Source organism: Poecile atricapillus, chromosome 1, assembly GCF_030490865.1.
Source record: "Poecile atricapillus isolate bPoeAtr1 chromosome 1, bPoeAtr1.hap1, whole genome shotgun sequence".
In the NCBI taxonomy this organism is placed as follows: Eukaryota; Metazoa; Chordata; class Aves; order Passeriformes; family Paridae; genus Poecile; species Poecile atricapillus.
The window spans coordinates 53,546,958-53,572,346 of record NC_081249.1 but is presented as its reverse complement, the minus strand read 5'-3'; the positions used below and the strand labels follow the sequence as shown (position 1 = coordinate 53,572,346).

At 35.3% G+C, this 25,389-nt stretch overlaps 1 protein-coding gene across 5 annotated transcripts in view; it reads right to left on the bottom strand.

Annotated features, from left to right (window-relative positions):
* Nucleotides 1-25,389, bottom strand: part of PCDH9 (protocadherin 9) — a 664,361-nt gene that overhangs the window by 358,068 nt on the left and 280,904 nt on the right. For 2 of the 5 annotated variants that reach the window (XM_058846551.1, XM_058846579.1), the window contains exon 5: nt 6,553-6,580. The exons of 2 other annotated variants lie outside the window; for them this stretch is intronic. In XM_058846551.1, the coding sequence (XP_058702534.1) occupies nt 6,553-6,580 (28 nt within the window). Of the gene's footprint in view, nt 1-1,939; nt 1,959-6,552; nt 6,581-25,389 lie in introns of all 5 variants that reach the window. One more of the 5 variants, XM_058846569.1, reaches the window with a different exon arrangement.

Below are 25,389 nucleotides of genomic sequence, written 5' to 3'. Positions count from 1 at the left end.
CCAAATCTTTTTCCCTCTAGCTTTTGTTTTGCATCACTGTAGTACTACTAAAAGCTGTTCTTTTGTACACTGTTTACAGAGCCTGGTTTTCAGTACCATGGACATTTGGAGGCTGGATTTATGTGGCAAAATGGTTGTAGGCACTATAAGGCTCACAGAAAATATCTATTGTTTTATCAAGTCTCTTGGCTTCTCGAGTCACTTTGCTAACTGACCTTTGCATACTACCTATTACACAAGTAATAATATATAATAATAACAGCTCACACACGTAGCTATATGTAAATAACTGTAGCTGACAACTGTCTTTATTTGGTTTTGTTAAGGAAACATCCCAGCTTAACTGTTCGGGAGGCACTGCTTCAGTCACACACCCACCACCCCCGACTGACCCTGCTGGGACCAAGGCCCCTTTTCAGCTACAGTCACTCAATGGGTCTCTCTTTTAACTCCCCACACACCCCAGTCACACAGCCAGACCAGGTTTCCTCACTGGCTCAACCCCAGGTTTCCCACAGCAGAGTCTCAGGTGTCTCATTCCATAAAACCATTTTTTCACAGTGGAGTAACACAGAAATAGCAAAAGCTGATGCCTCCCAGGAGGGACCCTGAACAAAGGAACCGCTGGGCTTTCATCCCCTCACTGATCAAGCTTGACAAAGTCTGGAGTCCTTGGTTCCTGCTGTGTCACTGAGTGTCCGGTCACCTGGCTGTCTCCACACGTCCCCTTGCCCTTCCTTGTGCAAAGGGTGGGCAATTCACGGTCTCTTGCCTTGGGTTCCCAACCAGACCTCAATCTGCAGCTCCCACTGCAGCTGCACCCCACGCTACCTGCACTCAATGTGTTCCTCAGAAGTTTCTGCACTGTGTACGTTTATATTTATTCTATACATACATTTAAATGTATGTTTAGGTGTTTAAATACATTACAAGATGGGGGAGGGAAATTCAGATCATATTATTTTATCTGTCCTAATTTCACTGCTATCATTCAGTTTAACAGCCATAATAGTTTGTCAAGAACATTTTAATGTTTCAAAACAGAAAAAAGGTAAAGAAATCTTGTGGAAAATGTAAACTGACCCACACTAATTTTGTATGAGGTGAGTATGAATAATATATTTTGTATGTATCCTTTTGTGTTGTATAAATTCATCCTTGGCCTTTTTCCTTCAACCAATGATATGATTGAATCAATAGCCTGGTTTAAATCATCAGCAGTGAAGGGCATCAGATCAACAGACATAGCAGCTGTAACACTGTCAGAAATTGTGTTAAATATCTATTTCTGCTATATATTTTCTTTAGTTTGATATTTCTGTCACTGTAAAATTGCAGTATAAGGTAAGGAGCAATGCTCTGTTCGGCACACAAATTCTCCCCTACCAGTATCAAAGCTTGATAGGATAATGTCATGTGATGTGGCAAAAGGTTGGAGAATGAGAAGTAAAACAGAAAAACTAAACCTAGATGTCAGTTTGGCATGCAATCAAAGCTGTCGACTTCTAACTACTGCAGCTGCCTAGGCTTTGGTTAACTTCTCATTGATTTCCCCAAACAGGATTTCATCTAAAGCACCAAATTAAAAACTGAGGCTGAGGGACGGTTCTATAAATTGAAAAGTGTACAAATGAAATTCTAGCCAATACACTTGGCAGCTTTCATCTTTCTAAAGCCTCTGATTCTGAACCTAACAGAAGTTGGCAGAGGTCAGGTTGGATTTTGGGAAGAGGAGAAACAGAAAGAGTATGAAAAAAATGCAATTATTTCTTTTCCTATATGTTAAGGAATTATTTAGTGAGGGAGGGGTAGATATTAATGTTTCTGACAATGGAAGGGTATAGTGAAAAAAAAAGCACAGTGAAGATCATCTAAGTAGAAAACAAAGAAAAACAAAAAAAAAAAAAAAAAAAAACCACTCCAAACCAAAATCAACAACCCTCTCTTGTAATAAATCCCTTTGATCTGCAATACATTGCAAAGCTGAAAAACATGCAGTAACAGCCATTTCACTTTGTGCTATTTCCTGATTGCTACATTCATGTACCCAGGCATATATACCCAATCCTCTAAAGGAAGGTCCAGGATGTGAGAGTTTACAGTGCCGCAATATATTAGAAATATGACAGCTCGAAACAGCACTGTATTAAACCCAGAAAATTGATTCCAAAGACTCAGCACTGTTGAAACATTTTAGAATAAAATACTTTCCATTTCTTTCCTACAAAGATCAGTGACTGCTTATCCACTTTATCCCTGTCTAAGAAGCCTCATTAATCCTAAACCAGAAACAATTAATCTGATACATATTGCATAGGAAAAAAAAAAAAGAAACCTCTTTCTTATTCATATTTTTAGTCTTCAGAGGCTATTAAATTCACTACAAATGTTTTATCCCTCTCTGCTCAAATCAGGTGAATTATCTCAAATGAGGAAAACTTTTTAAAGGTCATAAGTATTGTCAATGTATCTCACTCTGATGACAGGAAGAGTAACAAAGGTTTTACCCAAAATGGACTAAATTTCTACTGATGAGAAGAACCACTAGCACCTAGTTGGCCAGCTTCCAGTTTAGTCACACAGAGTGGGTAAAATCCAGAAGCATTATGAAGGTCAATGGCAAACGTCTGCTGACTTTAATCAGGATAAAGTTATCCTTATCTGTGCTACTTCAATCATTGACAAAGATGGTGTTGAATTACATTTTCTGTATCACCTCTGTGTATCCTCACAAAACACTCCTGCTAGTCTATACTGACATTTCATGTCCTTATTCAGTTTCTGCATTTGAAAACTTATCAAATTCTGCCCGCAATGACAACTATGTGGGATGTTTTTTACAGGTCTTGCTGAGGACATAATCTGATGTCACATGGCATAAAAAAAATGGACAAAAACTCTAGGCATCTATACACCACTTCAGCCTCTGTAAGCAGAGTTTTCCCAAGCTTCTTTAATAAATTATTCTATAAGATTTGGAAAAAAAAACAAACAGCAACCAAACACCCAAACCACACAAAAGAAAACCCCCCAAAAAAGCCCAACAAGGCAAAATAAACAGCATAAAAAACCCAAACAAAAGAAAACCAGTATGCTCATGAAGGCTGTGTTGCAACTCTAGTCTCAGACACGCAAAGTATCCACAATGTAGATATTTAAACTCCAGTTTCAGGCAACGAAGTCCTAACACTTCAATCCATTGCCAAATCACAGGGTGTGCTAACATTTAACACACTATAAAGCATGTTGCATAGTCTCTAATACAGTCAATATTTAGAAGAATTGAAGAAACATCATCTCAGGTGAATGTCAACAGGAAAAAAAAATCTGAAACATAATCTTCAATCAAAGTTGATGTCCCTTCATACCCCCCACAAAAATATTAAAATTATTAACATCATGAATCATTTTCTATTTTTATGCTACTTCACCTTTGCATTTAACACTAGGTCATAATGTCTTTGAATTCTGGAATATAATGTTCTTATTAATTCTCTCCTCCAAGGAAAAATGCAACTGAAAAAATTTCCTTCAGCATGGAAGGCAATTTAAGTTTATTAGGCATGGGACAGGTGAAGCAAACTTGTGAAGATCTGTTCTCATGAATACTTCCTCATCTATCCCAACTACAATGGTAATTATTGGTTTAAGAAAACAAAATAACATACAGAATGGTATAAACCCAGGAATGTCCAAGGGACTTCTCATATTAATATCAGAAATACCCACTTAGATAACCTCTGTTGCACCCCACTTACAAAACCAAGAAAAGACAGACATCTTAGTAATATAAAATAATAGATATATCTTCCTTAAAATATTCAAATATGTATTTTTTTTTTCTTTTTTCCACCAAGAAAAACATCTTTTAAAGAAAATAAATCTGTGGGAGTATGTAAAAATGTCTTTTTTGATTTCAGAATTCAGTTCTACATGTCAAATATGTTTAGAATACTACATGCTGATGATCTTTTAAATTTATTTTATTTATTATTATAGTTCTAAAAGAAAAGAATATGAATATTGAATCTATTTAACTCCTGTGTTTTGAAATCCTATGCAAGACCAGTCTTTCCAAAACATTTCAACACTTTCTTTGCAAAGAAGAATAAATCATAACCATCAAATTAGCCAGGCATATGTATGACTGTTTTCTGTTTCTCATTTCAATGATGTTCAAAAAACCAAAAACACATTGTACCATTTGAAAAATCAGATTGAAAGAAAATACTGCCAGTAAGTCATGTAGGAGATAAAAAGCTGAAGGCAATACTCCAAATCAAAAAGATAATTATTCAGTACTTTAGGAAGTTTCTTATATTCTCCTCTTTCCCCTGCTGTGCACAAAGGCAGAACAATATACACAAAGTGTCTGTTCTCTTTCTGAACTTTCATACAGTATTTAAGGATGGATAGACACAATATGTGTATAGATATTCTGTATCTATGATATTAAGTATACATACGTGTTATGTGTCTAATATCTCTGATATTATGCATACATACATATATGTAAACATATATGCCAAATATTTGTGGCATGATACATTTAATAAAGTGGGCCAAGACTCAGCCTCTAAAAGAGGCTTGCAGAGAAGCTTGCTAATCTAGTAAAAAGTATTTCAGACATCTAGAGATGGTGAGCAAGTGATCTGAGACTTAAAGGAGAGACCAGAGAAAGTGGAAACGTGTCAGGCACAAGCATAACACACGGGGATCATGCTCTTTTAACACAGTGCAGCTCAGGGGCTCACCTCAAGTGCCTGTACACAAATGCATATGGAGTTGAATATAATCACAGGGAGTCCATAGAGATGCCATAGGACAAGTGAGAAGGAAAGGCTGCATTTTATGGACACAGACAGTTTGAATTCATGGGGACTTGCACTGGAGCGGGTGATTAACTGATGGAGCTGATGCCTCAAGATCAGGCTGCAGTGACGAGTGTCTGCTAAAGACTGATTGATCAAGAAGAGGAAATCTCTATAAAGTATCCTTTATAAAATTTGGGGAAGCCTCACAATCACAAGGGTGGTTCTCAGAGGAGACAAAAAAACTTCCAATATCTTCTGAAAGGGCAAAATGGTGGAGAACTAAAATTTGAAGAGACTCCTGACCAGCATCAAGGATTGGCTTTATTTAAAAGTGTACTGGTGGCTGATAAACTGATTGGAATACACAGAGTTAAAATTATTACTAAAAAAAATAAATTTCAAACCTAGACTTTAGAAAAGTAGATTTAAACTTGTTAGGAATCTGCTTGGTGGGGTCTAGTGGGGCTGCCCTGAAGGGTAAAGATGCTCAGGAGAGCCGACTGATCATCAGTGACAACTTCTTCAAAGCACAGGAAAAGTCCAGTGCGAGGCCCAGGAAGTCTAACAGGCACAGCATAAGGTCAGTGCAGATAACAGAGAAATCATGATGGTGCTCAGCTGAATTACAAAAGCCAATACTGCCTTAGAGTTCACACTACTGAGGACTGCAATGCATAAAAAGGAGGTTATGCTATCAGCAGAACGAGGACAAAGGGATATGTGGGCCTGTCACTCAAACAGTAGGAAACCTTGTGGCAAAGAACATGGTAAAACTGAGGTAACAGATGCCTTCTTCAGTTTCTAGTGGTAATGACTGTTCAAACCTCCCAGCTCCTCTGAGCCTGTGACAGGGTCTGGGAGACTCAAGAATTATACACAGTAGAAGACTGAGGCACAAACCAATTAAGTGTATGGGACATCAGCCACTGCTTATGGTCTTACAAATGCCTGGGTTATTAGGGTAGGCTTCTGATGACAGAAAAATTTGCCCACTTCTGAGAAAAAGGAGGACAATTATTGGAGGAACCTGAGAGGGTCAGTCAGCCTAGGCTCACTATTCAAAAAAGCCCCTCCTGGAAACTACACCCAGACACACAGAGTAGGGGGAGATTCTACATTCATTTACCAAGGACAAGTCAACCTCACTGTCTTCTGTGATGAGATCATTGCCTTGGTGAAAAAGGCTCTCCTTGATCTTAGTTATGGTTTGTTTGGTTTTCTTTTTTATATATTTATTTATTTATTTTAGCCACAGTAATAAACTGGTGAAAATGTGTTTTGAGTGGGTGGATTACCAGGTACCTGGAAAGATTGCTTGGACTGCCAGGTTCAAATGGTTCCAATGGCATTTTGTTTATAGGGGTGGTTAATGGGGCTAATGATGCCTTTGCAGCTGATGGTTTCATTAATAATCTGGATCATGAGGCAGAGGACATCCTCTGCATGTTTGCAGATAACACAATGGTGGAAAGTGGTCTGCATGCTGGAAGTCTGTGCTCCTATTCAGAGAAAGCTTGACAAGCTGGATAAATTGTTAACAGGTACCTCAAATGCAGTAATAGAGAACATAGAATCCTTTCAGAATAGGGGCTGATGAAGTTGGAGGAAAATCAATTTGCAAGAAATAACTAATGGCCTCAAGTTAACCTTGTGAAGGGATTACTGAGTCACAGAAAGTTTATGTAATTTTCAAAAAGAGGGAAAAGTTCAGGAAATTTGAGTCAAATCCATATGGGACTTTCCTCTCTTCCTTCAGAGTGGAAACCCTTGAGTGAAGGATATTTTCAAAGCACAGATTGGGAAACCACAATAAAATTTGATTGCAAGGATGTTTTTTCTAATTGTGGTTTGACATTTAAATTAACACCAACTGTTTGATTACTCAACTCTCTTCCTCCTCCATGATGGATAAATATTTAATGAGAATAATCTCCACTGTGATTGTGAACAGAGAAAAAGAAGTTAATTCCTCCTCTATTTTTTCTCAGATCCCTGAGAAACCAGGTATTATCTGAGGAGTTACAGAATAACTAGCTTTTCTCCAAATCTCTTTATAAGTATTCACCAGAAAGCTAATATTTATTTAGATATACCTAAAGGAATTTTGCTACCCCAGGAGCAATCCTGCTAAACTTTACACAGGACAACATCCTTAGGGTCAGAAGCATCACAAAATAAGTGCAATTTTTGACTTAAGCTAGGTCTTCAATCTTAGTTACAGATGCAATAGCTCAAAGCTTTAGTCTGCTTGACTCAGATGTGCTGATAACAGCTTGTTATCAGCAGTACTGGAAGGAACATGTGAGGCTCATTTCAAAACCAGATATGAGGCAATCCACAAAGGCGACTATTTCTGCTGAGAAAATATGCCTCAAAATATCTCAAATCTATCAGCAAACACTGTTATTATTAACCTACAACATCTTTTTAGTTCTATATTTAATTACAGTATGTTGTGTCTTGAAGAGAAGCTAGAGATAGAAGAATGCTATTAAAACTATATAACCCTCCTAGTATAGAAACTAGAGTAGATGTCCAACAGGGAGAGAAAAGAAAAAAAAAAAAAAAAAAAAAACCAAAGAAACCCCACATGTTTTAAAATATTTAGGTGTTTTTTAATATAACATTCATGACTGGATCTCTTTTCCATTATATACGAGAGAGAAAGGGAGATATAGGATAATACTTAGAAATATCTTGTTATTTTATTCACTACGAATGGAAGGATTATATGACTAAAGAGAGAAAGAAAAACAGGAACATGTCTATTACTGATAGACAGCAACATCCTGCTTTCAATGTCAGATTCTTAGCAAATAGCTTCACCCAGAGACAAAAAGACACATTCCTTATACAAGATTATGATTTGCACTAGTAGCCAAAACAAGAGTGAGAGAGAAGATATAGATCTGCGTTCCCTTATGAGCCATTAGACCTGTCATGACAACAGTGAGACAGAAACTAGAATACTTTTCTTTAACAGCTCAAGAGAAAAGAGCAGGTAAAGCAAAATCTTCCAGAGTCTGTACGTACAGTTCTTCATGAGGACTGAAAGATGAAGTCTAACCATTTCTATTAATACAGCACATATACTCCAAATGTTCTACACATATCTCTTAATTTACTAAAATGTAGGTGAACTATTTGATCAAAGTATTGGAATATTGTTTAACAAAATAGGAACGGATCTATCTTTACCCCAGTAGGGCACTTGTTTTCCATATGCTGCTTCGTGTGCTTCTGCTGTGCATCTGTCTCATATAAAACATTAGATTGTTAGATTCACCATCAATTACAGACTGCAACAAGTTTGATTTCAATTACTGCAGGAGTGGAAAACAGCTTGGATCCCTAAGGGGAGGTGCAGACACCAATGGGGTGAATCAAAAATGAGAATCGTACATTGCATGTTAGCAATTAGGGAAAGAACTGAAGTCAAGATATATATGTTGATATTTATTTTTATATAAACCTGATTTTTATAAAAACAGATAAATTCATTTTCACTTCATGTTTGAGACAGAAGAGCACTGCCTCATTGACCAGCATCTATTTAGATGCATTTAGATGTTTCCCAAGCAATTTTAATGAAAATTCTAAACTGCAAAGAAGCTTACTTTGAAAACAAAGACATAATAAAATCTAATTACAAAGAAGATTGTTGTTTGTCCAACATTCTTGAATTACATCCAATTTAAGGTACATTCTTTACCAGTTAATATGCATTAAAAGTTATGACCGGAACACAATAAAAACTGTGAAAACTTCTGCCAAGATAAATAACAATATCTGTATACACAGACTCCAAACATTAAAATTAACATTAAATTTCTCAGAATCCTGAATGAAATTGTTATTGTCATCTAGCTTGAGCAGCACAGAAAAAGTCTGGGGTTTTTCTGTTTTTTTTTTTGTTTGTTTGTTTGTTGTTTCTGGTTTTTTCGGTTTTCTTGTTTTGTTTTTGTGGGGTTTTGGTTATTTTTTTCATGAGAAAAAGGTATTCTTCCACAATCTATTGTGTAGAAATCAATATGTGGTACATTATCAAGTGAGATATTTGAATAGTCTTGGATTCTTTCCTTTAAACTTAGCCAATATCCTAGAGTCTGCATCTCTTTCCTCTCTCAAAGAAAGATTCTGTTAATTTAGGTCAACCTCAGTCACAAGACTCGTGCTCATATCCTCCACAAATCTTCCTTCTGTGTGTGCTTTTTGTTTTTTGGTTTTGGTTTTTTGGGTTTTTTGTTTGTTTTTTGTTGTTTTTACTTTTTGTTTTCTTCTTCCTATACAAGCATACTTCCAGATTTGTGTATTAATGCATTGGGGTGAGAAGCAGTATTTCCACCCCCAAGGAACAGATGCTAACATTGTCAATGCCAAAGTGTCATTATATTCCTAGAAAGGATTGTTTTGATCACATGACACAAGACAAGAATCTACCCAAAAGCAAAGCTTTGATAAATGGAGCTACGACTACAGCTGCCCATCTGCAAATAATAAAATTAACATAGCATGAGATGCAAGACAAAGCTGCAGTAGAGGAACTCTGTTACATAATTGTTGCTGACTTCACACATTGTAACAGATTCGGGTTGGGAGAACAGAGTGATAATAACCTCTATGAAAACTGTTAGTTGGCCTTACATGTGGATGATATCAAGGACAATGGCCTGAGCACACATGACAAGTGAAGCTGCAGGCTCACTGGCTTGGTTTATAGTGGCTTACACCGACAGTATGATTCATAACGCCACAGACAGTTAAGACACTAACTCTTCATGAGTGAACACATCCATGGGCACCCAGCATCCCACAAAAGATTAAGCCTTAACCACACACACAAGAGTCCAGTTGACAGCTAGGGCCAGCCAGGATGTGCAGGTGGAGTGTGTGTCCTGTTGCACTGCATGCTGGTTTGAATTGGGCTGAAGGAAATGCAGCTTTAACTGGTGTGTGTCTGTGCATGTGTGACTGTGTGCCTGTTGCCTTATTAAAAGACAAAGTGTTATCCACGTGCACTCATCTCTCCCACATCCTAAATGCATTTTAGATTATTCATCACTGGGTGCTGTGTCTCCATTCCTTCATCCATCCCATCCCAGCCCAGTTCCCCCACAAAATCGTGCTGTCTGCACTTCAACTTATCACCTACATGAGACACTTATCTAAGCATTTCAGCATCTAGTATTTAGGACCATTTACCACAAATATTAAAGGCTGAAATGACTGAAATTAAACTTCAAGAAATAGAAAATCCATTAGTTCTGAAACTTGTTTTAAGGCTTTTTTATTCTATTAGATACAATGTTAATGGAGATTTGCTTTTCCAAGAATCCTTTTGAAAGAGGCTGTATAATTGCTATTTAGATATGCAAAGTACTCACAGGTATTCAGCTGTTTTTTAAAAAAGCAAGAATAAAAGACAACTTATTCATACTCAATAATGCACTGAAAAATGTGCATTCCTCATTCACTCTAGAGATCATCAGCATTACTTAGATCTTCTCAGATTGTGAGCATCTATCAATATTAAAATGATAAAAAACATATTAGAACACCTAAAGTGCTTTACATAAGTAACAGCTTGGAGGATTTTTTCAAAGCCTAGCATTCACAGGCACAGAAAAGAAGCCTTAATTAAACAGATTAGGCAGGCTATTGTTGTCAGCTATCAAAAACAAAACAAAACAAAAAACTAAAGGTTTTCCATGTCCGATATCAGCTAGGAAACAGAATACCTTTTTTCCATTTTTTTAAAACCTAGAACAAGAGTGAGAAATATTTCATTCATTTTTAAAAATCTCTTGAAGTATTGAACCTAGCTGAAAAACAATTGTCTGACAAAGACAGTTCTTAGGGAAAGGCTGAGAGAGTTACATAAACTGTTCCAGAAATCAGCTTACAAGCTTAGAACTTTCTTCCTGTTTAGTTACTTTAGTACTTACTTTCTGATAATTAACATCTACCTTCCTGAAATACATTTCCCTAACATCTGTAGCTCTTAGGAAACCATCTTTTACAAGCTGGTGTGATGTGTAGAATAATATACTTTTCCCTCAAAAATTGACTTGAACATGAAGCATTACATATATATTGCCCTTAGATTTAAATAAATTAATACAATACAGCTCTTTATTTTAAAATTAATATAAAATTACATAAAATATTGGGCTTGACAGCTTCTGCTAAAACACTGTACTCAGGACCAATGCAAAAGGAGATATACCAAAGCTGAGCTAAGAACATGTGTGCATGTTTAGTCTCACAGGGTGTTCCATTTCCTGAATCCACCTCAGTGATCCCCAACCATTCCTGTAAAAAAGAACTTATAAATAGCTATAGACACATAGATTTCCAGTGTTGGGCAATAAATAGAATGGAATAAAATATTTCAACTGGAAAGGACCTAAAATGACCATCTAGTTCAACGGGGAATTCCACTTATTACTCTGTTCACTTTAAATTAATTTGCTTCAACTGTGTCTAATGCCATTGTTTTACTGAAAATTTCATTCAAAATTCTTGTGGTAATCAATTAATTTATAATCACTGTATTCTCTATCATTAGAAAGGGGACAGATAGATATCTAGGGGGTTTTAATCTAGACCAATTTTATACTACACTAATAGAGATTCAGCAAAGTTTATTCAGAATATTTAACACTAAAAAAATTAAAACAATTACCTGATCTCTGAACACTACACTGAAGCTAACGTATCCTACTATTTAGGTTAAATATTCAAACATGCAATAGGTAGTTAGAAATGTAGTTTTAAATTTATAATCTCATACAGGAAACTTCAGTTTCCAGGAAATTTTCTTCTGATGTAGATTAAAGGAAGTGCCAAAAAATGTTTAATTTTGGGGAATGTGGCCTATATTGCAAAGGAAATAAATTGTACTGTAAATTTATTGTTTAAATAGTTGAACAAATGTAATTAAATATATAATAAGATGCATCTACATTTAAATTGCATTTATTGCTTTCAACTTCTAAAACACTAGAAAATTCTGATCTTCTACATGGATTTTTCTGGTATTAGTTTTGAAGACACTCTCCTAAAAAATACATATAGTGGACAGATTCTACAGTCCTTTATTTAGCACAAAAATCCAGTCTGGAAACTGACAGATTAGACTGCATTTCTGGGAAAAAAAAAAAAAAAAGTACATATCTGAACAGACCATGACTCTTCTTTAATGCAGGGCTTTAGAAATCAAAGCATTGAACTCTGGTCCTTCTCTGATTCTTGACTCTGATAGTGGAGGACAGACAGCATCTGCCAGACTCATTTTCTGAAAAGTCCACATAGTGCTCAAAAGGAGGTTGTTATTTTCCCTGGCTTACTGGGTTGGAGTCCAGAAGGAAGTGTCAAACAAGACTTTCAAGAGGATGTCTGGAGAAGGGTACTGTTCAGTAGGTCCAGCAGTGAGCCATTAATTGCTCTGAGAGGCAGTAACTAACCACTCACTTGTCTGAGTAAAGATAAGAGAAACGGCCTTATTATAAACTTCAGCTGAAAAATTCTCTCTTCCCCCGTCACAGCTCTAGTTCACTACAGGCATTACTTCAACTTTGCACCAGTGTGACCAATATTGAAAAGAATGGGAACACACTTGCATACATTTTCAGTACTGCACTTCTTACGATCCTTCAGGAGTTTGGTCCATTGAATTCAGTGACAGCAGGGCCCAAAAATACCTGTCTTAAAATTAAATGCTTATTTTATTTATTGCAGTGGATCTGATATCTTACCACCCATGGTTTGTCAGGTACCCAAATCTCCCACAAGTACTTCGGCATATCTCCAAAATTCAGTGCCTAAAAAGCAATAATATTTAAATAAAAAAGATGTGTCATTCTTTCTACAGATCTTCAGATCACCCACCTCCCCAAATGGCCCAATATTGGTACTGTAGAAAGCAAAATGTGAGTAAATTTCTACTGAAGAGAGATAAATAACTTTTTCTGAGGGTTCACAAACTTCAGAGGCCATAGTCTAGTGTTACCAAATATATGAGTGGTAAACATTTAAAATGCTACATCAAACATCATTGTGGTTTCTGAAAGCTGATTGTTGAACATTTCGCTCTAGTCAGTTAACAGATTTTCAGATGGGTTTTTATTGTTCTGTTTAGTGAACTACCAAGTTATCTCATAATAAGAAACTTTTCTCCTTTTTTTTAGTTTAATGCACTATTAAGCTTTTTATTAAGATATTATTAATCAGCCTTGATACTTGAAAAAGCAAAAACAGCAGATCTTTGAAACTGCAGTTAAAGCTGTGTTTAATGTGTGAGCAGTAATGGATGTTCATGCCCTGTTACTAACTGCTGAATATAAATAGCACTATGAACTGCTTCAGGTTCCCTCCTGAGTATAATACACACACACCCCAAAATATCACGTCTCTGAGGACTAGAGTCATAAAGACTGTGTGTATATGACTGTAAGAGAACAGTGGAGGGAAAGTTCAGTAGGTTACTAAGTTTGCAGAACCTTCAAATCTGCCTGTTCTGAGAGGAACTGATGTTCTTATTTAATTCAACAACAGAAAACTACCACGATAGTTCTGAATTATCTAAGCCAAAACAACACATGCATTTTGAAGGACAGTCAGAAAGTCGGCAATCAACACAGCACCAGGTCTTTGCACTGTTCTATTTTATTTGAGAAAAAAAAAAGCTTCCCAGAGAGAGAACATTACATTAAGAGTAATGTTTTCGGAAAGTCGGACAATTTCAAATCCATTCTCTGCAGAGTAATATGCCCAAATTGCAAACAAGCACTCTGTGCCCCATATTCAGAAAGAACATTAGTATTCTGTACAGAATGGTTTATCCACTCTTTTACCACACTATAGTGAGCAAAATCCTCAGAACACTTTACATCAAATAGTACTTTTACTTGCAATGGAAAACACATGTCTCTTCCAAAGTACTCCCAACAGGTACCTTGGATATCTCAAAAAGGTTCTGTGTTCTTGGAGAATTGTATCACAGTTCTGAAAGCTTTTCAAAGAAATCCCCTTGAAAGCAGAAAGTCATCTTAAGAATTTTATCTACCAAAAGTATTCTCCTCTCATATCTGAAGTCACATTTCCAACTATATTCAGGAAGTCCCTTTTTGTCATCTAAAATTTTAACTGGGGGAAAAAACCCCACAAAACAACCCAACCCACAAACCTCCAAATTAAAGTACTTTACACAACCAGAAATGTTATTTGGTCTTACACAAGCAGAAATGCTACTCAGTCTTACACTCTGCCTGAAAAGGCAATTAAGTAATCCATGGAGATCAACAGGGAGAGTTTGACAATGAGGTAAAGCCACCAGGAATGCCCCATTCTAAAATCTGCCTGTATATTCTGTAATGTTTTACATATGATTGTTTTCCTTACTTTCATGAGTAAAAATGAAGAGCAATTTACCCAAAGACAATGGAATTAAACAAGTTTAAAGGTCGCTGTGGACCAAGCTCTCTTTTAGAATATATATTGACCAGTTTTATCCACTTTGATAAAGAGATGAGTCCTTGAAAGCATACTCATATTACCTAACACCTCCCTACTTGTTAGAAAGTCACCTTTACAGAAATGTCACCTTTGCAGAAATTAATAAGTAGCTTCCTGAAAATAATTGGAAAGGAATTACAAGACAAATTTCTATCACAAACAATGAATGTTTCTCCTATATCCCTAGCTAGCTGAAAGCTTAGGTAGACCATCAAAATAAAACAGGAATGAGTAGGAATAAAATTTCATTCACATAACAATTTACAGATTGAAAAGACAAATTCATGTCATCACAAAATACAATGCTTTTTTTCTACAAAAGAAAACAGGCTACAGCTACATCAGAAGTGAAATATGTCTCTCTCACTTTCCCATGCTTTCAGGAATGGTTAAGATCATTACATATTGCAGGGATAGAAAAGAGAACCAGAAAAGCAACAGATTCACAATATCCCCATCCTTTTTTACAGCTTCTTTGTGTGCACCAGCACCTTATGGAAAGCTGTATAGAAAGCAATCCCTGCTCTCAGTCTTCCAGTGGCAATTCCAACCACAATTAAACTTGGACCATACTCTTCATACAAATAAATTACAGCTTGAGGCTGAAGGAAAAAAGGTTTTGATACCTTTTAGAGGAGAGGAAAAAAGTAGTTGTAAAAAAAGAGTAAAATAAATCTTACTTTTTAACTATTACCAAGAATGAAGTTCTAACAGGAGATGAGTCCCTTGTCCCTGAGGTCAGTGTAGAAAGTACTCCCATCAGCTGACAGACTAAATTCATGATTCCTGCAATGGCTCATGACTGCCATACATTTAAAATATAAGGCTGGATTCACAAGGTCTTAAGAATATATGGCTACCCTAAAAGGTGTTAAAAAGTCAACATAACTTAAGGTATTATAAAACATGTTAGATTTGTTTCAGTAAAACTTAGTGCAGTTTTATCTTTTTCTTCCTAACTGTTTCTCTATTTCATGAGCTGACATCAGCAAAATCTTTGAACCAAAATGCACACTTACTTTTTATTTCATTTATCATCCCGCATTTACAAACAAAAATGTTATGGGAATATCTTGAACTAAACAGTTTGGATGGAAGAGGGAAATGACAGAGTCAGCATCAAAGACGAGATTGTGATCCAACAACAAGGAAGATAACAGAAAAAACTTGCCAATCACTTTTTCCCAATAAAATGAACAGATAGAAGCAGAGACCTCTAAGAATAATGAAAACAACCTACTGTATCATCATTTTATGCAAGAAAAGGAGAAAGATTAGCCTAAAACTTCTACAATAATATGGATTTTTTTCAGCTGACAAAAGCACTACTATATAAAATCTTTTCTGTGCTTTATTTCTAATTACCTTCTATCCTTTAATGAACAAGAAAGCACTTGATCTTGAAAGTCCTTGTGCAGTCAAAACTCCCACTAAAATTAATGGGACGTTTTTTCCAGCCTAAGAGCTCTGAGATCAATCCTCATACTTAGCTTTTTCTAAGCTACTTCCATTAATCAAATTTCTTAGGCTCTTTTCCTCTCCTTTTCCACTAGGATCATATATTAAAACATACAGACACTAGAAATCATAACCTTGCCTCAGAAGGAAAGCCTGCTGCACTTTGTTATCCTCAAAAATTAGCTCAATTTCACAAGTAAAACCCTGATTCTGAAGAATCTTGATTACCTGGACACCTAATACTTAATTTTGGTCTCTTTCTCTGACAGATGTTATGACAGTGCCTATGGAAGTTAAGCTGTCTAAATTACACAACTGCCTGTGGAAGTCAAGCTGTCAGAATTACACAACTGAAATGCACACACGTGAACTTTATAATCAGACAAACTTCACTGAAAATAATAGAAGAAGCCACAAGGGACTAAGCAGTCCTGTGCCTCACTCCCAGCAAAACAGGAGTTAAGAGACTACGGTTCAATGCCTATTTCTCCTATTGAGGCTCACACAACCTGCAACATATGTCTGATATGCCTAAGAGGAATAAAATTAAATCATTACTTGTATGCCTCAAGTAATAAACCACTTAATTTTGTAGACTTCATTTTGCAACAAAATCTAGCAAAAAATTCTGTATTCAAAAGAATTTACTGCTGTTATGGCTTTAATACAGCAGCATCGATATCCCACCCCTCAGTTTTCTCCCACTGAAATAGAACATGAGGCTCCTGCATAAAAATAAAAATAAATGATACACTATAACCTGTCAAATGATGTGGTATTAACACTGTCCTAAGAAAAAATTATGACACTCATTTATGGCTGATCATTAATAGGTCTTAGCAAGGATAATCTCCTTTGTTGGTTTTTTTCTCTTCAACGGCACAGTAATGTGTATATAGATGGGAAAACTGTCATGACACCATGGTGTTTAATTGTTCATTTAGAGAGCCCGAAAGTGACTGTACTGCACCAGCATACAGTCTAGGAATGATACAGTTCTGTATGGATTCCTACATAGAATTACATCTTCCTGTGAGGATGCTGTAGTACCTGTGAAGATTCTGTAACATTGCCTTCATTTATGAGAAATTTAAGCATAATGAACTTCTGATCTTTTAATTATATTGAAGATATAAAAGACACAGCAGATGACAAAAAAGTAGGAGAAATAAGGATGATGAAGTGATTTGCACTTTGACTCAATAATATACACACATAAAGTACCTCCACATCCACAGTAAACACTTTGTTGAGGAATCAGCACCAGATTAACTCACTGGGTTTTCTTCTTTGCCAGCTGGCCAGGTTTAAATTTACTTCAGTATTCTTTTGCTTACAGCTCATCTTCATGTTTAAATGCTGTAACTTACAGTACTTGAAAACACACAGGAAAATATTAAATAAACAATTCCTGGTGGTGATTTCTCCTCATGGAAGAGGAAAAAAAAACCCAGAAAGAAAAAGCAGCAACTACATAATTTAGAAAGATAAGAAATTTTGCGTATTTTTAAAAATGAAACTAGCAAAAAAACCTACACAGGAACAGTCACTTCCTAAAGGATGAAGTAAAACTTTAAAAGGCAAACTGCATTTTTTTTTTTAAACGAATGAAGAATAATTAAAGTAAGAATATGCCAGTGTTAGAACTAAAAGGTTCACAAGATGTGCAATTATTTTCCTGTGTGAGCAATTAAGTATGTTTTTAGAAAGACAAATGAACATTTTGTCAGATAAAAAATTGAAGTACATTTTTCACTGCCTTTTTCCTTTTTTTCCTTTAAACCCAGTCTAGAAACTACCTATACTATTAGTGTTAGCTATAAATACAAAACACAGAAAATCTAGCAACACCAATGTTATGGAGATGACAGAAAAATTCTACCTCATCAGAAGAAAGCAGAAAGAGACTTCATATTTTTGACTCCCAAAGCATGTGTATTCCACCACACATTTCTGTATTTGCAGTACATTACACTATCAAAAATTTTACTGATATGAATCACATCTCTTAATCGCTGTTGCTTCACAGACCTATAACCCCGGCTTTTATCCCAGGTTCCATCGTTCAGTTCTCTGATACTTCACTAGTAATGGTTAAAATGAGATGTAAGGAGGAATTAACACTGCAAAGACAGTGCAAACATAAGATCAAGTTCACCTTTCATATTTTACAGTCAATTCATTGCTCTCTTCTGCCTATTGTCTATGTAATGTCTAATTAATGCTGATCTCCTGATGTGAGACCATTTGACAGATGTAAAACTTTATCACATGTAAGATACTGAATATATAATTCCTGCAGAAGTCTTCCTTTATTTTGAACACAGACTTCTAGATTCAATCCACGTATAAGGGCAACATAATCCAATTATTAACTAAATACCTCTTGGTATTTGTAGTACAGTGCAAATCTTTATGGCTGAAACGGCTCTGGACCGACTGCTAATGATGAGAGTTTATAACTGGTTTCAGTCATAGAAGATTATATTATCACCCTACAAATATCAAATTATTGTGGTTGTTTGCTTCTCCAGTGTTCCCTAAATTATCATCGGTGAAGTCTTCCACCCTCATCTCAAGGGCAAAGGAAAGATAAGTAAGACAAAGAATAATGTGTGGTTCCTGAGAAAGAGATGACCACTATTTAGGCTTATGTGGATTACCCCTACATGAAATAAATTGGTGGTTTAAATTTAGCTCAATGTAGATGTGATTTATCAATGAAAAAACACAAGTAAAGTATTTACTGGTAACTCTAAGGTCAAAAAGATCTAAGAGCCAAATCACTACCTGACCAACAATGATTGGCTCTTTGCAGTGTTGTTCATTGCACTGCACCTGTTCTGCGGGTACATTTTGGAAAAAGTGGATGATAAGGGCCTATGTATAACCTCTCAAGGCAGTGAAACTTTCTTCAGGTGAACCTGCAAAAATGTCAGTTGTATGAACACGGCCCCAGCAACATTCAGGGGACAGATTGGTTCAGGACCTGCAGCATTAAGTTAGCAAACAATATGTGATGGGAAAAAAAAAAAGCAAAACAAAAAAAAAAAACAACACACTTTTTGTACTCTCCAAAGATTTCTAAGTGCTAAGTGACAGTATGCTAAAAACAAAAACAGAAAAAAACAACTAACCAGAAAAGATTTAATACAAAAGCAGAAATTGCTCTTCCTCATTTTCTCTCAGAGGCAGTGTATTCTGATGCAAAGGACAATCCTTTACATCTCAGTAAAGTACTCTAGTATGGTGGAAAGACTCTTAGTCAAGAAAAGCTGCATTCTACCAAAATCCCAAAAGTGGATGTAATTCAACTTTGAAATTGGCACTATGATTCAATATACTCATTTTTTTCCCCGCAATGTAATGCTTTGATTCCAATCCTATGAAGTCAACAAGCTCAAATCCTTGCTGGGTATCAACACATACATTGAGATTTCCTGGTAAAGATTTGCACAGGTAGCACATCAATTCTCTTTTATGAACAAGGGAGCAGCAGCTCTCTCACTGAGGAAGAATACAGTTAATTACTGCTGCCATTCAAAAGAAATGTAAACTTCTGATAATAGTCAGAAGGAAGTCAGGAGATTAACATGATCAGTTTATTTTTCTCACTATAAAGAATAGTGATAAAGTAGTCCTAATGAAGACCACCAGGACATCAAAGAAACAAAGCAATACTTGGAAGAAACTTCAGAAGCTATGCTGATTACAATGTCTAGGATAAGACTGACTGATCCCCCTGTTAGTAATTTTCCCTCTCACAAACTCAAAAAATAAGCTTTGTCAAGTTTTACATGAAGAACCTATATTTTTACAGACATTTAATTTCTTCATATACATTATTTCTATAAAAAATCTTAATTTTCTGAATACCACAGATTTTATCCCAGTTCTTACATTGATGTTAGTACTGGAGAGGGGGAGTAAGGGGTTTTGTCGAGTTTTAACCCATTACATATATAATAATATAATTAACAGATTTGCTTGATTAATGAGCTAAAGGCTGATTCATACCCTAAACTGTCTTATCTGTCATCCATTACCTCAATATGGAGAAAAAAATAACTGACCCCTTCCCTTTTGTGCTTCTTCATAAACATGCCTTACCATTTTAAACAAAACATATAATCTTCAAGCTCTTTAATTCTACTAAAGCTAGGCCTAAACTGAAAACAGAAGTCAATAAAATAATGCTGTCTTTGCAGTAATTTGCATAGCAAAAATGTTTCACTCACATTAAACAAGATGATGAAAAACATTTTTCAACCAGATAATGCCAAACTGAACTCAAAGGTCTAAAATCTTGGCTTGTTATACCGTCCCACACTAATCCTTTCACTGCCAGCAGTTGATTTATATCAGTGAGTATTACAATATAATGTAATTAGTAATGGTAATATTACCACAAATAGTATAAACAGCTCTGCCCTACTGCCTTTAAATTATTTTTGTAAGCATGTTAATAACATACCATCAAGCATCAATACAAATCCTTGACAGCTTCTTGAAAAAAGATTATGCATGTCTAAGCAATTTTCTCATACACAGGTTTTCTTTAGAAAACATGTTGTCACTGTTCCATTAGCTCAAAAGGAAGGGTATGCATAAAAGGATCTCTGTTAAAGAAGTCTGACTGCTAGCCAAGAAAGCATATGTTCAATAGTCTGTATTTACTACTGGCTGGGTTAAGGTTTTAGGTAGCACAGCACCAAATGAATTTCATTTTTAAAAGATGTCTAGCAGTGCAGTGAACAAACCCTTTGAAAGGCACAAAAACTCATTTTAAAATATTTCAACCGGGACTGTTGGAAATAAAACAGAATAGATTAACAGATATGTAGAGTAGACATCTTAGGTCTAAGCCAGAGTCTCTGAAGCCCACCAGAATTTGGATGGTGTCCTAGACTAGACACCTTCCTGGAACAATTAAAAAAAAAAAAAATCTCATACATCATCCAAAAAAAAATTAATAAAACAATCAAACAAACAAAAACCCAAAAAACAACTAAACAAACCAAATCAAATTAAACCAAAAAAAAACCCCCAAAAAAAGCACTAAACAAACCCACAACTACCAAACCTAAATCCAAAATGAAATTTATGTATTTTTGCTGAATATCCCACCATAATTTAAGGGTACCCAACTCCCCACAGTCAAATGCTACATAACTGGCAAAGGTAAAAACACAGTCTGTAACTCAGCATTCCAATCTCTATTATATTGATCTACCCTCTGGAAGTGCCACTACTTTTCCTATAGATGGAGCCCAGCATAGGTATCTATCATTTTGCTGTCAGAAAAAAGTTCAGCAAGGCTCTTATCATCATTGTTCAAAGATATTTGCCATATTGTCAGGCAGTTGGCTGATTTGATTCTCTTTCCATTTTGTATGGAACTATTTCCTTAATAAGATATTTAGAATGCCAACAGGTATCCTTATCAATATGATATAATACATATGAGCCTAGAGAAAAGTCAGTTTTGTCAGGTTAAATTATACAGAGATGGAAAACAGATTTTTCTCTAATCTTGCTTTTTTTTTTTTTTTTTCCAAATGGTATCTTAACTCATTAATGGAAGTATTTTTAATTCAGTATTCTTCAAAAGTTTCTATGTATATAGTCAATATCTTTCATGTATATTTCAGTCCAAATTTTAAAAGTTTGATTACTGCAAGCAAAATTACAATGCAAATGTGGATTTGATTTTAGTTTGTCTAGTTTGTTTTTTTGAAGGGAATGTTGGGTAGTTGTTGTGGTTTCTGGGATTTTCTGTGAAAGCATACACAATCATAACTATAGCTATTGATGAAAATTTACTTTCATACGTATACTCACAGTTTATCTGAAGGAAAGTTCTGTTACATGATTGTATTAAATATCTTCTATGATGTTTCCACTTATCCATACCTTTATAATCATTTCACTGAAACCATGATCTTGAGGAACAAAATCGACCTCTTCTGACTTTTAAATTTTGTCTTGCTTGGGAAACCAAGAAAATGTAAAAGATGCCTAAGTCAGCCTGAATCCTTCCTTTGACACTCAAAGAGAATTTACCATTTCATGGTTGGATCAGTCACATGTTTCACTTCTAGGGCTGAATCAAAATTTTACAGCTGCTTCTCCTGTTTTGATTTCACTTAACACTTTTACATTTCAAGTGGATGATGTTTAACAAGTAGAAATATTATGCTAAAATAAGAAACAGTTTTTATTCTTTAATTAAGGATCATCATGAAGTCACTCCTGTTGTGAGATACTACTTAGAGAAGAGGAAAGAGTCTTTCAAGACCCCCATCATCTAAGGATTGCTTAGGATGTGAAAATTAGAGATCTATTACATCATTCATTTCTATCAGAGCTGACATGAAAATACAGAGAAACAATGTATAAATCTTCCTTTCCCTAGCTTTGTCTAGAACACTCATACAGAACCAGGACTAATCGGGAAGATACAATTCAGTAACTCAGTTTCAGTTTAGGCAGCCAAGATGAGACTCTTCATTAGTCTAAAACTGTTGTCAAAAATAATTCACTTCATTAGTCTCTTATATTAACTCTAAAAACCACCAGTTGTACAAGTTTTATATTGCATTGACATTCAGTGTCCTATTGCAAATGTAGTATTCCCCAATGTTTATACAGATCCTCTCATAACCAGCTGATAACATAGCAACATATTTGAAGTTTTGAACTCTGAAATCCAGCCCTTACATTATTTTCATAAAGTTCAATATTATTCTAAGAAGATATTATCATATCAATGATTTTAGAATCCATTTTGCTATGATAATTACTTCTATACAATTTTGCAAAAGTAGACAGCAGTTAGTGCTATGATACAATTCCAATATTTAATTACACAGAATATTTTAAATTCTGAATTTAGGAAAATAAAATAATTTTAAAGGCTCTCAAAGTACAAATGGGCAGTTTAGTGACAAAAGAAAATAATTTTATGAAGCTTAAAAGAAACTTTGAAAACCATGTATGAAGTTAAATACAGGGAGGGAAATGTATAAATTAACTTTTTTGTGTCAAAAGTTTTGTCTGGTATGTTTTACTAAAAAAGCATTTACTGCAGGAATATTCCACAAAGTTCTTCAATTTATTATATGTATCCATTAACAAATTGTTTTTACTTGCCAAAAAAGTTCTAATCACCAAGTGTTAACAAAAATCCTTTTTTTTCTCTACATAGCTTTTATTTGAATGGGATATCACAGCAATTTATCCTATGTTCCCTCTCTTTTATATACATATCTTACTTATTTATTTGTATCTGGATAAGCAGGAGGAAAAAACTAAATTCCGCCACATTATCTTAACCACTACACAGGCCTACATTTGACTGAGTATTGGAGAAAAGCCTCAATGGCAGAAAACAAACTACTTGAAAATTTGAACTGAAGTTCAATATTTAATTGCCTGAGACTTTAAATTCCTCTGTGAAGACGGAGTACTAAAGAGGAAAACCTTCTCACTTCCAAAATTTTCTAGTACAGTTTTCAAGCCAGCACAGCAACATTGTGTAATTTTCTGTGTGCATACCCTATACAGGACTGGCCATTCTTCTAGAGAGAAAAAAATATAAAAAAGAATAGGCAGTCCTTTAGTTCAGAAAACAGATACCAAACCAAGATTTACAACAAACAACTCATGCTGGTGTTAGAAAAATTAAGAGATAAGCAAGCATCCCTCAAGCTTTCTCCCAGCTTCTGATGATTTGAAAATCAGCCTGACAGCTATTTAGAAATCCACAACAATTCTCATTATTTCATATTTATGTAGGGTAATGCTTTAAACAACAAATAAAAGTGATCAAATCAGTAAAAATAAATTAGCTAAAGCTGAACTGTCCTATAGAAGTAACAGTGAGGCTTTAGAGAGGTTTTAATTTGTTGTTTTCTAATTCTCTTTTCAATAAAGACTAGTACCTAGTGACTCAAATCACACATATTTTGGACTAATCGGTATTACTACACTTTAAGTATCCAATAACAGAAAAAAAACCCCACAAAACAAAACAAACCCAAAACTAAAAAAACCCCAAACAAACAAAAAAACCCCATGAGATTAAGAAGTCCAGTTGATACAAACAGCAGCAATGTATTTATTTAGTATTCTGTCCATAGAGTGATATTCTCACTGTTACATAGTTCAACAGAAGATGCTACAGAATGTCTTTAGCTGAAAACACTACATTTCCCACTGTGTCTCCCATGACAACGAGGCTTCTCTGAAAACAAACTGTACCACCCGAAGGCATCAAGAGTAGTAGAAAGAATTTGCATTCTTCCTTCTGTTGGCTTCACCAGAAAAAAAATTGAGCTTCAGCACACTGAGAGCTAAAGCAAAGTCTTAGTTTTCCTTTTCTAAATCCTATATACAAATTAATCAAGAATTGCCTCTGTATATAAACATATACATATAAAGAAAAACAAGCTTGACTATCTAATTCACTTGTTCTGATAGAAATCTTGAGATATCAATAAAACTGAAAGTGCAAGTAACAGAGCAAGATACAAGGGCTTATACCCACAGAATTAGGCAGCTGCCATTTGTTAAATTCCAGAGTTTAATAAATGTTCACAAATTCCAATCAAACCTTTTTATGGTAACTTTTTTTATATCTATAAACTTTTATCAGAGTTTACAAAATCTCACACTTTGCAGTCCTCACTTTCTGCTCTTCTGCTGGGCACATCCTATGTCAGTACTTAAATCACGTAGCTCACCAGTCATGTCAGTTCCTTGAACTGACTAAAAGCTAGACCTGCCTCCCCAAATTATTAGTTTTCCCAGAAGAACAGAACAATCACTAGACCTGACACAAGAGAGGTGGCAAGAACAGACATCTGGAGGCAGGGAAAAGAGCAGGATTTGCCTTTTTGGCAGCAGTGTGGTCAAAACTGGTGCTGATAGATCAAAGAGAAAGCTAGAATTTTATATGACAGGATCTCATTCCATATTCTTCTCCTGAACTGGAAAAGCATGAGATGAACACGAATTCCCATTAGAACTAGCTTTATTATACAGTCAGCTAACACCAGTACTTTTTCACTATCTGGAACAATGATCTGATGATTTATGGTATTGGAAGCTAGACTATCATTCCACAAGGGGCATACTGAGAAGGATCTTGACTTTTCAAAACTTAGGAAAACAAGTTTTTTTAAAAGACCAAGTAGCCACAGAACCAGAGGATTTGGTCAGAAGCATCTGTGAAAGCAGTCACTTTATGGTTCCCTTGAGAGCCATTAAAGAAAAGATTCATCAGACATCTACCACAATAGAGCCTATAAAAGGTACCTATATCGCCTGTAAAGAGGGAAAACAACCCAAAAACAAAGTGCTCATAGTAAACTACAACTGCTTGTTCTTTGGATCTACCAGATGGCTTCTGTTTTCACATTAATATAAGAGAAATTACAAAAAGTACAGTGAAAATATGTCTCTGTGAAGAAATAAATTTAATTTAAATTTATTAAGAAATAAATTTAATTTAAAACAGGAAAAGGAAAAACAAAAACTTAGCAAAGGGCCTTCAGGGGTAAAATGTAATGACTTTAATATCAGTGGTCCACCCCTGACG